At 33.3% G+C, this 14,915-nt stretch overlaps 1 protein-coding gene across 1 annotated transcript; it reads left to right on the top strand.

Moving 5' to 3' along the window:
- Nucleotides 1-9,854: 9,854 nt before the first annotated feature.
- On the top strand, nt 9,855-10,765 carry LOC123700947 (L-xylulose reductase-like). The gene has a single exon (XM_045648329.1). It carries the CDS (start codon nt 9,959-9,961, stop codon nt 10,718-10,720), a length of 762 nt encoding a protein of 253 aa, XP_045504285.1. The 5' UTR covers nt 9,855-9,958; the 3' UTR covers nt 10,721-10,765.
- The last annotated feature ends 4,150 nt before the right edge of the window (nt 10,766-14,915 follow it).

Raw genomic sequence — 14,915 nt, 5'->3', positions numbered from 1 at the left:
TAGAATAAAAGAATAGTATTTCATACACGAAAATTAACATCCGAGGATAGCACGCCAGTATGACAGTCATCAACTGAAATCATTGTAGGTACATTTAATTCTATTAAAACTGTGTCAAACCATATTTATTATTATTTATGTACTAATAAATAATATTTCTACATTTACCCCGAGTTGTATCTCATTACTAGCTTCACAAAAATTATTTAACATCGTCTTGTAAATCAACAGACAGGTTTTGATATTCATAATTTTAAAGTTAACTTGTTCGTTACCAATCACGTTGAATTTAATAAATTTACGTTCATATAATCTTCTTAGTGACGCCATACGGATATAAATAATGTCCAGTAAAATGATATGTGGTAAATTACTTAAAACCAAAGATAATGACATTGGGATTGAGTAGTACAATATAGCTATTTTAAGGTTATTATTCAAGGACAAGAGTGTTAGTCCAGCAGCGTTATTCAAAATTAATAGCGATGATATAAATATTGAACGATTCGATACAAGTACGGTTTTACACCCTAGTAGGTAATCTATCTTATGGATAGATGTAATCAATTTGAGGATGGAGTTCTCAAAGAACATAGATGTGAATATACCGCAAAAGAATTGTAATATAAAAAAATGATGAACAAACAAGTAATTATCAGGAATAGCCATCAAGTTATAAATACATATCCCGCCAAAGACACACATAAAGCCGAAACAATATGTTATCTTCAATATTTTATACAATTTCAACGTATCACACTCATAGTAATGCCCTGTGAATAATCTCAAGAGCATCACAAAATTAAAAAGCTTATTTGACTCCGTTCTAATTTCGTTCAAATTATTACTACTCAAAATCGACATTTTGTTATGCTGACTAGCAACTCGGTACTAAAATAAAAGGTAATTTCTATGAACCTTATCTATAGGAATATTTTTTGTACATGACTTTACCTCATTAAGTTGAGTGGAAGATTTAAAAAATAAACATAGTGGACAAGGCAAATAATTGAGTACATGTTAAAGATATGGGTAACAAAGTAGCGTTATTAGATGTTTTTTTATTTCCCTAATCAGGTTATCGTTATCTACGAAGGTTTAATATTTCATAGAAATAACTTTCAAATCGACTACATACAGATATCGATTGATTTGTTCAGTTGTGTTGAACTGAAGGTGAACGCATGAGGATGGCAAAAGTCGATGAATCGACAGGTAGGGGTAAACAAATACTTATAACTACTTTTATGAATTTACGATATATAAAAAAGGCATCGATGATGTTACGAGTATTTTTAATTAATCAGGGTTTTTTTAAAAATTACATTCGTTTAATCTTAGTACACTAAATCTGTGACATCCTTTAATAGTGTAAAAATAACCATATTTAAAACTCCTAGAAATGGTATTGGTATATTATTAGTAATGGTAATGGTAGGTACCTACTATGGAATAACAATTTTTAGTTACAGATCTCAATAACTTTGCATATGAAATTACCTAATCAAAAAAATCAGAATTGATATGTACATTGGAAAATGTTAAAATTAAGATAACAAATAGCTATTATACTTATACTTTATCTTTCAAGTGACGCAAAGAGTGATAATTAATTAAGAGCTTTATGAACATTGGTGAACTGTACTATTACAATCAAGTGGCTAACGCAAACACTAATGTAACTAATGGGCATGGAGAGGTTGAGCCGAATCGCTCGCCATATTGTGATCTCAAACGGTCGCAGTTTCATATACAGGTACGCTTGCCGTGTCTCCCGTCGAAGGACTTCGTCTGTTAAATTAATAAGAAATTAATATATTTTCTTTGAAAAACTTAGTACCAAATAAAATTTTGTTCAACGATCTATTTTCTTGTCTCATTGTGGGTTTCTCTATGAGTTTTTTTTGACATATTGTATAAATTTTAACTTCAATAACATTATATCTACGTTTTGCAGTTATTTTTGCATGCATGACACTTTACCAATTTAATAATTTAGGGTCACATAAAATGATATTTCTTAACAAATATTCAAATCAATGTTATATTTTATTTTGTTTGAACAGGGGGTCAAACCCATAACTTTCGGTTGCAAGGTGCAACCGAAAGTCCATAACAAGAGGAATTATACTCACCTTTGCAAAACAATATTTGCCTCCACAGAGATTTTAAGATCTTCTCGTATTCGTTACGTATCAATTCAGAAATCATGGCCGGTGCAAAAAGTAATGTTAGAGTTTGATTTACTTTAAGAAGTGATGATATTGCCTTAAGGTAGTCCTGAAAGTTAGGACAAAACAGGTGGATTGGCTTGTGAAGTAAATAAAGTTTAGGAATCAGATCCTATATACAGGGTAGGTATTCAGAAATAATATCACTATTATCTTGAATTTATACTAACATATTTAGTGCAATTGTATCATACTTATATACATTTATAAAGAATAAAAAAAAAATCGATCACGAGGCGGAACTCGAACCCGCATCCTTTCGCGCCAATGTGGGGCGGATGCCTGACCAACTCGGCCACTCGAACTCGTGACCCGCCAGAGCGATCGATCGATCGATCGATCAGATCGATCTATTGTATCATACTTACTTTATTAGAATAAAAACATAGAATTTCATACACAAAAATTAACATCTGAGGATAGCACGCTAGTATGACAGTCATCAACTGAAATCATTGTACATTTAGTTCGATTAAAACTGTATCAAACCATCTTTATTATTAATTAAGTATGTACTAATAAATAATATTTCTACATTTACCCCGAGTTGTATCTCATTGCTAGCTTCAGAAAAGTTGTTTAACATCGTCTTGTAAATCAACAGACAGGTTTTGATATTCATAATTTTAAAGTTAACTTGTTCGTTACCAATCACGTTGAATTTAATAAATTTACGTTCAAATAATCTTCTTAGTGACGCCATACGGATATAAATAATGTCCAGTAAAATGATATGTGGTAAATTACTTAATACCAAAGATAGTGACATTGGGATTGTGTAGTAGAATATAGCAATATTAAGGTTAATATTCAAGGACCAGAGTGTTATACCAGCAGTAATATTCAAAATTAATAGCGATGATATAAATATTGTACGATTCGATACAAGTACGGTTTTACACCCTAGTAGGTAATCTATCTTATGGATAGATGTAATCAATTTGAGGATGGAGTTCTCAAAGAACATAGATGTGAATATACCGCAAAAGAATTGTAATATAAAAAAATAATGAAAAAACAAGTAATTATCAGGAATAGCCATCAAGTTAGAAATACATATCCCGCCAAAGACACACATAAAGCCGAAACAATATGTTATCTTCAATATTTTATACAATTTCAACGTTTCACACTCATAGTAATGCCCTGTGAATAATCTCAAGAGCATCACAAAATTAAAAAGCTTATTTGACTCCGTTCTAATTTCGTTCAAATTATTACTACCCAAAATCGACATTTTGTTATGCTGACAAGCAACTCGATACTAAAGTAAAAGGTCATTTCTATGAACCTAATCTATAGAAATATTTATTATTACATGACTTCACCATCACCTCATTAAGTTGAGTGGGAGATTTAAATAATAAACATAGTGGACAAGGCAAATAATTGAGTACATGTTAAAGATATGGGTAACAAAGTAGCGTTATTAGATGTTTTTTATTTCTCTAATCAGGTTATCGTTATCTACGAGAGTTTGATATTTCATAGAAATGACTTTCAAATCGACTACATACAGATATCGATTGATTTGTTCAGTTTTGTTCGACTGTTGTGAACGCATGAGGATGGCAAAAGTCGGTGAATCGATAGGGGGTAAACAAATATGTTTAAGGGGCTGACAAGACCCAATTTTGTTAAAATTGAAGTTATTTGAGCAGCTTTTTTAAGAAAAGATATTTATTCTAGCCCATCCAAAAAAATATATGTTAATATTCATCATATTTCGAAGACCGTGGACGGACTCGATACATAATTGGACGAAATCGATAGAAAATAATTGCAAAGATTGGTCTTAAAATCATCATTCAACGATTCTATGTCTTTATTTTTTTGACGTACGGGTCTGCAATTTAAAAAACGAAGTCAACATATTCATACCTGAACCTCTAACGAGTCATATTTAGCATATGACCCACACTTTTCCTTAAATCACATATTTTCTTATTATTTTCTTTTACGACCTGCAGGCCCCGCCCAGTAACAGTGATCTTGCGCTCTCGTATGCGCACACTGTCCAATTGTATGGGAGTAAACGAGAGCGCAATCACTGTTGCTCAATCATCAATTGGGTCTTGTCAGCCCCTAAATATCTTTGGCTTTGATGGCTAATGAATAATATAGCCCACCGCTGTTACACTAGAATATATTATAGCTAGGCAATATGCTAGTTTTAATAGTTTGTATTGTTTCAACGTTTCACACTCATGGTAATGGCCTGCGAAAAACCTAAAGAACATCATGATATTGAAAAGTACATTTAAATCTCTTCTAAGTATATGCAAAGTGTGAGTACTCAATGAATTCATCCTGTTAGGCTCACAAGCAACTCGGTACTAAAGTAAAAGGTAATTTCTGTTTATTCTATATGAATAATTTACATAACTCATTAAATAGAGTGGAAGATGAAATAACAAAAATAGGTATATGTATAGTGGACAGCACATAATCAAAACGTGTTAAAACACCAAAACAACATTGGCATTTGATGTTGTTCGACTGACCGGTTGGCTTGGTTGGTAGTGGCCTTCCAAGTCAGACGTCGTGGGTTAGATTCACACCCGGGGCAAATATTTGTGTGATGAACATAGATGTTTTGCTCTTTGTCTGGGTGTTAGTAATTATCTATATAAGTATTTATTTAAAATTATATATGTATGTTTATCAGCCATCTGGTTTCAATAACACAAGCGAAAGCTTAGTATGGAATCAGATCGTGCCGTGTGTGAAAATTGTCCTGAATATTTATGTATTTATTTATTTATTGAGTGACGTTCTTAACACGATGAAGGTTTTCACCTCGTAGCAAATTATTGCTTATAATTGATATACATATGGGGATTTTAATATTTTTAAAATTGTTCCTGCTTTGATGGATAGATTCCTTTTAATAACTAAGGCCCCGGAATCACAGACACAATAGAAAATCTATTGTGTCGTGGACCGATCGGGCCGCTTGGGGCTCAATGGGATAAATTCATTTATTTATCGATTTTCCATATCTAAAATAAATTCCATCATTCGCAAAAATAATTAGAAAGCGTTTATCAGTATACCGTCTAGAAAATGCTGAGAGCGGCCTTCGTCTTCATAAGTTTTCTCTTAAGCTTACAACTCCTTATTCTGTAAAAAAATGGATAAGCTATTTTTTATTTATTGTAATAACACAGTTGATTATGCTTTTACCATCGGAATATGATGAATAGGCTTTATTTGAAGAAGTAGTTATATATAGTGATTGTATTACTTTATACGATCGTTGGTCCGTTTTATTCGCACTCAGTATTGACCGTGATATCTTTCGCTTCTGTCTTATGTAAGCTTTATTCAGTCGTTGTCTAGCTGAGGCGTCGTATGCGCGTGCGATGCCTATGCTGCGTTCGCCTACGCCCGAGACCGCTCGCGGTAAAAACAATTCCACAGTGCCTAACAGTGATATACAATGTAGTCAATGCTGCGTAGTAATAAATGAACTATTGTCCTTTATATCTAATAAAGTAGGCACCCTTCCGGAGACCGCAATTATTCAAATTTGTACCAGTGCATATGGATATGAGGAAATCGAAGCTGCAAGAACAATCGTTTACAAGTTGCTGACACCGTCGAAGAAATTAATGAGGCGAAAGGAAGGCTCGGAACAAAAAAGTTTGCAAGAAATTATCAAACTAATTAAGGAGACTGAACCTGAGTCCTTGCCATGTTTTGTTGCATAAAACTTAAATAAACTCCCACCTGTGACGTTCGACCATATCGTTGTGACGACTTTTTTAAAAGAAATGACTTTATTAAAAAATGACGTAGCCAATATGAAGGCCAAAACTACTTGTTTGAAAGAATCATCTAAACAGAACGCAGATATTGAATATTTGAGACAATATATTGTGGAAGTTAAACGTATGATTTCTTGTTTACAAGAAATTCATCAAACGTCTCAATCATTAGTCATCGAACGCAATGTGCAAAACAAAGAAGCGACCGCGAATGCATTAGCGATCTCCGTCACTCCCGTATCGCGGCCGAAGCAGGCGCCTCCTCTCGCACCGGTGTCAACAGCTGCGCCCGCGCTCTCTTCTCCACGCATGCAGACCGCCGCGCCGCTACAACGATCCCCCTCCCGCCTGTGGAACCTGCGCCCATTCAATATCTTGTAGCAAGCGATAACAACAATGTAAAAGAATTAAATCAAATACGACGCTTTGAATGTAACGAAAACAATGTTATGTCATTAAACGTGTATCCTAAGTCAATGGGCCTTAGTCAAACTGCAAAGCCGTCTTATAGTGAGGTAACAAAATCGAATGATGGTTTTACGATAGTTTCAAGTAAAAAGCGTATTAAAAATAAGTTTTATAATCGTAATGGTACCGCAGAGTTATCTAGTAAGTTGCGCGTTGCGGAATTAACCTCTGCTGTCTATGTGTCACGAGCTAGTAAAACAACTACAGCTCGTGACATAATGGAATATATAAATGACATGGGCGAGGAGTGTTTAAGGGTCTCAGCACACATATGGGATCGGAAAGGGATCGTAACCGTATCGCCTCGAGCCGTTCAGAATGGTTTGTATTAAACTCCCTACTGCAACGCACACTAATCGGAATAGTAACGTAATCGCCTCCCCTCGGAACAGGCTCCGAACTTGCAATTGCAGCGCTAACGGCTCATCGTCCCCGCGCTTACGTCTCTCCGTCCCCGCGCTTACGTCTCCCCGTCCGCGCTTACGTCTCTGCCTGCTACGACTTGCCGTATTTGTCATTTTTAGGCGTAACGCCGGTGTCGCCTAGCCGTAGCCGAGTTGACGTACAGGCGCTGCTGATACGCTTTCGTCACGTGCATACGGTAGGTTGACGCCTGGTTGACAGCGAGGCGAAAGGCGTTACGGTTACGATCCCTTTCCGATCCCATATGTGTGCTGAGACCTTAAATTATAATTATTTAAAAAAAAGTAAATTATTTGTTTAAGATAATGCCACACCTGACAATACGATATCATATCTTTATTGTAAATATGCGGCATTTTTTGCAGTATAGCATGTTTTCTTCTCTTGTTTCGCGCAGCCGGCATATACGGCTTCGCTAATGTGAGCATTTTGTCTATGAAAACATAATCTTAGACGATAGCTCACGTACCGGTGGCAAAATAGGGCGGGTTGCTTGTTAGGGGTGTACACATAGAGGTAGAATTTTAAGAATTCAACTATTTAAAAAAAATGCGTCTGGAATTTTATAATTACTTTTTACGTACTCAGCATATGGAAAACTATAAACAAAACTATATATTCTTTGAGCTTAGTATACCGACCGACGGTGGGACACCCTGTATAATGATTGAAATACTTTCCAAACAGTACCTTGAAGACTACCAGTATAAATTCAAACAACAGAACCGTGTAACTCTTTTTCCTAAAATAGAACAAACACTATGATAAAAACGTAAACCAAACAATAAACTATTCAATACACGCATGTATATTGTATACTATTATTGCTGACTGCACGATGATGAAGTATAATTTACGAACAAACATGCCTATGATGCACTTGCTTATTAAAAAGTACCCATGGCTGTTTTTATTTAATTAACTTTAGTCGAGTTTCTTTCATCACCTCCATTTTTTTGATAACCAATTTAATTTAAATTCTGTAGTTTTTAATACACAGAATATACTGTGTGTTTAAAGCACTGTCCCTTCTACAAGCACCATAGATCTTTGGAAATAGAATTGGCATGTTTTTTGACGAATTAATTTATTCATGGATTTGATTTTTCATATCTATCCCATCTTTCCGTGAAGTGTATTGAAAGTGTTTATCAATATACTGAATAGAAAAGGTTGAGAGTCACCTTTATCTATTTTTATAACCCCTGATTCTGCTCTTGTCATATTCTATGTTATGTTGATAAGACAATTTTTTCCGGAACCGAATACACGTTCACAATATACGACACATACACGTATATATATTTTATACATTATTTCAAGTATACATTCAATAGTTATTTTCTGAAATTTCTGACCTAAATTATTACAAATATTGTCATCAATAAAATGAGTTTTTTTTTATATTTTAAATCTAATAGTCTCACTTGCAGATCCTAAAAGCTACATTTTTATTTATTTATTTAGCCCTTATAATCCATGACATTTAGATACAGTTTACAAAAGATACATAATACATGAAAATATTAATAATGCAGTTAGGTTAAATGCCCTGGCCCCTTTCGGGTATAGGCCTCCTCCAACTGTCCCCATTTCCTCCTGTTTCCAGCTGCCTTCATCTAGTATCCTGCCCGTCAATTGTAGAATATCATCAGCCCAGCGAGCCCTTGGTCTGCCTTTCTGTCTCTTGGATCCTGGACCTATCCATTTCGTGACCCTTTTTGGCCATCTATCTTCGGAGTAGCGGGCGATATGTCCAGCCCATTTCTACTAATATGAATTTTTAGGACATTGAAAATAATAATATAATAAAGATTAAAAAAATCCTTTGTTTGCTTATTACCAACGTTACCCGAAAGCGAAAAATGTATCAAGAGTCATTAAATTACTGTAAGTATGAGTACTTTATAATATCTTTTATTAAACTGAACATTAATATGTTTGTATGTCGCTGTTCTATTGATTAAACATCAATCGCAGTCAGTTGCTCACTTAGTAATTCTAAAACCCCAATTAATTCTTTCTGCAGATATTTCCATGTACCACAATATGTACTGTATAAAATGTGATAAGTCATTCATTTTAAATTTCGATTACCATAAATTTAATATCTAGGTGGTAGTTTTAATTTTCTGCATATTTCCATTGTTTAATTAATATAATAAAAGGTAGGTTAATATATTTTTAATTTAATTCATACATCTATACATATAATAAATCTGTAGAAGGGTCAATTCTGTACATTGAAAATATTGAAAAAATAAATAGCAGGGGGTGTTACTGGATCGATACCAAGACCAAATATGTGATTAAAAAATTTTTTGTCTGTCTGTCTGTCTGTATGTTCAGGCATCATGTGAAAACTAACGGTTCGATTTCGATGAAACTTGGTTTAATTATACCTTGTTATCCTGGGCATAAAATAGGATACTTTTTATCCCGAAAAAATACGTAGAAAAAAAAATCTTCATTTTTCTTAATTTTTCCGCGCGGGTGGAGTCGCGGGCGGAAGCTAGTTTTAAATAATAACGTTCTAATGCCCGGGCATATCTTAAATCCAACATATGTATATTACGTTTAAAATATGAGATAATATTAACGATATGTACAATAAAACGAAAAACGAATTTATTCAAAAGATGTGGTGTAATAGGTAAATATATGTACTTACATTACATGCATAAAAATGACCTCGGAAATAAAATTATAATTTTTGCAATGGATTTATCTGATGGTTTAGTTGTCTGTTTAGTTGTTTCGAATTTTTCAAAAGCAGTTTGCTGTTTTTATAATTGTTTTATAAAATAACATATTTAATATTAAAAATAATTAGCAAATGAAACATATTTCACAAACGGTGCTCTTTGAATAGAAAATGTATATTTATTTGAATGATAACCATCAAGCCTGGCACAACAATATTATGTCATCATAGCTTTGATTTGCGGAAGTCATTAAATACGAGTGTTAGCAGATTTAATTCCGCACTCGAGCGTTGACTGTGATAGCAGGCGCCTGTGTCTTGTGTAAGGTGTTTTTCTAGAACTAAGTTGTGTCATTATAACAATGGATTTCAAAGATAAAGTTGTTCTTATAACCGGTGCGAGCTCTGGGCTCGGAGCAGCTATCGCAATTTATATGTCAAAGCTATCAGCAAAATTGGTTTTAATCGGACGAAATGAGAAAAATTTGAAAGCCGTCGCCCAACAATGTGAAAAGTCAAAAGGAATCAAAGCTCTCCCTGTAATAGCTGATGTATCCAAAGAAGCAGATGTGGAAAGAATTGTGAAAGAAGCGATAAAACACTTCGGTAAATTGGATGTTCTTGTTAATAATGCCGGTGTGACAGAAATGGGTGGTATTAAGGACACCACATTGGCAAAATATGATAAGATAATGTCTATTAATGTTCGAGGAGTTCTCCACCTGACAATGCTTGCGGTTCCTCATCTGATCAAGACCAAAGGGAACATTGTGAATATATCCAGCATTGCTAGTACCAAAGCTTTCCCTGCTATGACGCCCTACTGCATGTCAAAAGCGGCATTGGACCACTTTACGAAGTGCATTGCTTTAGATTTAGCTGCAGACGGCGTACGCGTGAATGCAGTAAACCCCGGCCTGGTGAAAACTAATATTTTGAGTGCCATCGGTTTCTCTGATGCTGATTTTGATGCATTTGCCAAAGAAGCAGTTGAAACCACTCCATTAAAGAAGTTAACTGAAGCCGATGATATCGCAGCTATGGTGGCTTTCCTTGCTAGTGATTGTGCTAAGAGTATTACTGGATGTACGCACCCTATTGATGGTGGTAAATTGTTGGGATAATTTCATTTATAACAGTATTAAAAACATTAAATTATACGCTTGAAACCAGTGTCTTTTTCTTTTTGATAATATTAGGTATTCTTAAGACATATTTGATTGACATTCTTCATCTATTAAAGAAGGTGCATGATAATTGGATTCAATTTTTGCTATTCACTAAGACAAATTATACAAAAACTGTTTAGTATTGTGAAGTCTCAATATTCTTTAAGAGATAACACAACTATTATCATAACAAGATAAGAGCTAAAACAGAAATACCTATTCATAAAAAACTAAACGACCATGACCCTCATAGTAAGGTTAGCAAGGTTACCAAGTCAGAACCCGATAAACAGATGTTTTAGATCGTATAGAAAGTTTAGTAGTAAGAGTTAAAACACAATTAGTTTCTAATGAATCATTGTCGTGAATTGCTAGCAGATTCATAGCAATTCCCCAATTTTTTATAAGATAGCCATTTTCTCCGTCATTATAGATTACTTGCAACAATAATAAATTGAAACAGATTAATATTTTTATCACCGATAAATGAAAATTCATGAATTCCTTTTAAGTGACTTCTTCATTTCGAATCAGATTCATAAAATTATCATAATATTATGATTCACCAAAAGTCACGATTTTAGCCTAGCAGTAATTATTAGTGCTAAAATTACGCTGTGTTGTCAATTTGTTGATCATATTAAAGTTGCTTCAAGTAGTTCAATGATTAACAACTGTCCTATGTATCGATTGCTACTTATGCCACAAGAATACTTGAAATAAAACACATAATATTAATAATCATATTTCTAAAAGCACTTAAAATACCTACGTAAGATTTTACAAGAATGATAACAGAGATAAACCAATATCTACTGACTACTTAGAATAAAGAGGGAAAAAGAAACTGCTTTCCGAACCGATGGCAATTTTACTCTATTTCGATTTAATAACACTTCTAAGTCTAGTTGAAAGAATAAATGTTTGAGTTTGTTTGTGTTTTAAATATCGGCAATAACCTAACCACTTAATTTTTACTTAATAGATGCTATAATAATGAAACTAGCATTTTATGCAAATATTTCACACAGGAAGTTTATCATAATTATGTATAATATTTTTACTCATATGTGTTTACAATACTTTTTATTGACTACTGCCTAAGTCTGGAAATTGTATGCGGAATACAAAAATATTTGAATAAACTTTAACCATATTGCTCACTGATGTTTACTATTCGCAGCTTATTATTACACTCAATCTCTACCTATAATATAAAGCTGAAGAGTTTGTTTCTTTGAACACTAATCTCAGGAACTACTGGACCGATTTTGAGAAATTCTTTCACCATGAAACTTTCACTATCCAACGATATTACGTGATCCCTGAGTGCAAGCTAATTATTATGTACCACCGGACCGGAACTAATATGAAATGAAAATAGTCTTAAAATCAAGTGATAGTGTTATCACATTAGTGTTTCACATAAACATTCTCGTATTTAATGATAGAATTCAGAAAACCAAGACCAGAGCCTAAGCTCTGATGCCTTAATCAAGTAAAATAACTAACCCCACCCAACAAAACGAGTTACTTAATAAGAAAATGATTGTAAGGATTAACAAATTAGGTTGATAATAATTAAACCATTCATTATTGTCACTCATAATATTATCATCACAAAGACGCTATTTCTGTAATGTTTTGGACGACAATTAGGTAACATATTCTTTGTTGCTAGTAATTATAATATTTATATTTATGTTAATCATTCAATCAGTATATTAATTATGCCATGATATTACCTACTCACATACATACAAACAGAGTTGTTAACATACAAGCATAGATACAAAATACTACATAATTAAAGTTAGATTAGACAAGTATTAGTCTGTATGGTAGCTTGAAGTCCTAACCTTGAGATGAGTACTAATGATATATTATTAAACATACCATTTAAATAAGCACCATGACTGTGCAAAATAACTGAGATACATATCATGAAGGTCATTTAGATTAGACCTATACGTGTTCCTGTTGTAATTGGCAATCTAGATGTATTCAAGATTTATATAAATAAATATACTAGGTATTTATAATTTAAGATATTCTATATTATGCATATCATGAATTACAAAATCGCCATATGTTTGTATAAGCAGTGATTCATTTAAATCCTTGTTACTGGACAATCACTCTTTAAAATTGTATATTTTGTAAATTGAGTTTTTGAAGTGAAACTTCTTTATCGGGGTTGGACAAAAATTTAGTGTAACATTTTTGCGTTACGCCGTGCGCGTGACATTTTTGCGTTACGCGCCAACTTTTTCTTATCCCTACCACGCGTGATTTGACGTATACACCTCCAGCGGAGTAGGGATAGCGTATCGTTTTAACGTACGTCCTACCACTTTACTTGACCGTTTTTCTATTGCACTCGAATTTATTTCCAACGCTCTATAGTGACGTGATAATATTATATAGTGATCAGCAAAATCAAAGTGTTAATTTTAATTAATATAAGGTCATAAAGAAGTTTCACTTCTTACGTGTGTACTCTAGTACACGCACACATTTTTTTTATGTACATAATATTATGTACCTACTGACAAGTAAGCCTGTTTAAATAAAGGAAATAATCCTACTAAGATCCTACTATTATTATAGGTTATGTTGGTATACTTAATAAATAAACCAAAACCAAACCAAAGCCTTTGAAACTCCATCATCTTAACCTCGATTAAATTCCACTATTGGTATTCCATAATTCATAGGCCATATATCAAGGAATCACCCGTCTGCCGTTTATCGGGAGCTACCAAAGCTCATATATAATACCAAGTGATTCTGTTAAGTCGCAGTAACTCATTGCATTGGACATCTTCACTATGATGCTGTTTCGATTGTTATTTGGATGCACGGTTCATAGATTAGAATGTTCATAGGGTAGAATCACGGTAGAATAAGGCTGGTTGCAGAGCTTGACCGACCGTCAGTGCGTATCGTCGGTCCTGACGATATGCATCAACAATTATTATTGTATGACTATGACAATAATACGCATGACAATACGCGTGCGTATGGTCGGTCTAGCTATGAACGGTTTTATGAATTTCCATACATATGACAAGCGCGACTGACGTACGCACTGATGGTCGGTCAAGCTCTGCAACCAGCCTAAGTGAATTCGATTGTCAATGCGAGTGTATGAAATTTTTAAGGCAGAAGAGGCAAAGTGACAGATTGGCCACCTGATTTTAAATGGCTATAGTCGAGCCAATTTAATAGGCAACATTTGACGTCTATCAATTTTATCTTCGAAGAGAGGTAACCTGCTTAAAAACATCGATTAAAGTGAATTAATCGATATGGATTTGAAACATTTGTCAATCGAATTTATTAATTTATGATGATTTTTATTCACAAGTAATCAATGCATTCGATTCTAGATGTCAGATTTCGATTTTTAGAGTAACGTCTCTGGTATTTAAAAAGAAAAAAGGTTTATTGACACAAAATTGTAGCGACGTCAGTTCTTCAATTCAGAAATTGTTTATTATGTTTAGTATGGTTTATTAGTAAAATGAAATCTTAAAATTACTTGTATCGGTCATTATTATTATAAATATGTAATCTTAATTGAAAAAAGTTAAGCAAATGTGTAGTTCTAACAAAACGAAATATCATGCTATTCTATGTCGTCGTTACTACTTAGGTTACGTTGTTGAATTTTGTTGAACTGTCAAATGTTGCCTATTAAAACGGCTCTACTATAATAATAATGCATAGTGGAAAATAGTGTGAAAGAATAAATGTATTACTAGTACTTTACATAAATAACATATTTTATTTTTAATAAGATTCTTAAACTAACAACCTTTAGCACTGTATTACAATATATAAATATATACTTATATGATATTGTATCTGTGCCTTTAGCTTGCCAATAAAAAGTAGATAAAGCAAAAATTTATAAACATACTAAAAAACTTAAAACACATTCATACATAGAAAATAGTATAACTAAAAATTAGATAATATTAACGAGAAAATTTGATTTCCTTGCTTCCAAATCACCTTTAAAATAGCCTTCAATACAGATAATTTACAACCGTAATTTATTTCTCTACATACAACCTTGAATCAGCAATTTTACAGAGATCGTTACCGATATACACAATAGATCAGGTTTTATAGCTTTTGTAAA

Source organism: Colias croceus, chromosome 20 (assembly GCF_905220415.1).
Source record: "Colias croceus chromosome 20, ilColCroc2.1".
Lineage (NCBI taxonomy): Eukaryota > Metazoa > Arthropoda > Insecta > Lepidoptera > Pieridae > Colias > Colias croceus.
This window is presented reverse-complemented; position numbering and strand designations above follow the sequence as displayed.

Excerpts from the sequence above, each read along its gene's own strand:
- LOC123700947 (XM_045648329.1), top strand. The coding sequence starts at position 9,959 with ATGGATTTCAAAGATAAAGTTGTTCTTATAACCGGTGCGAGCTCTGGG.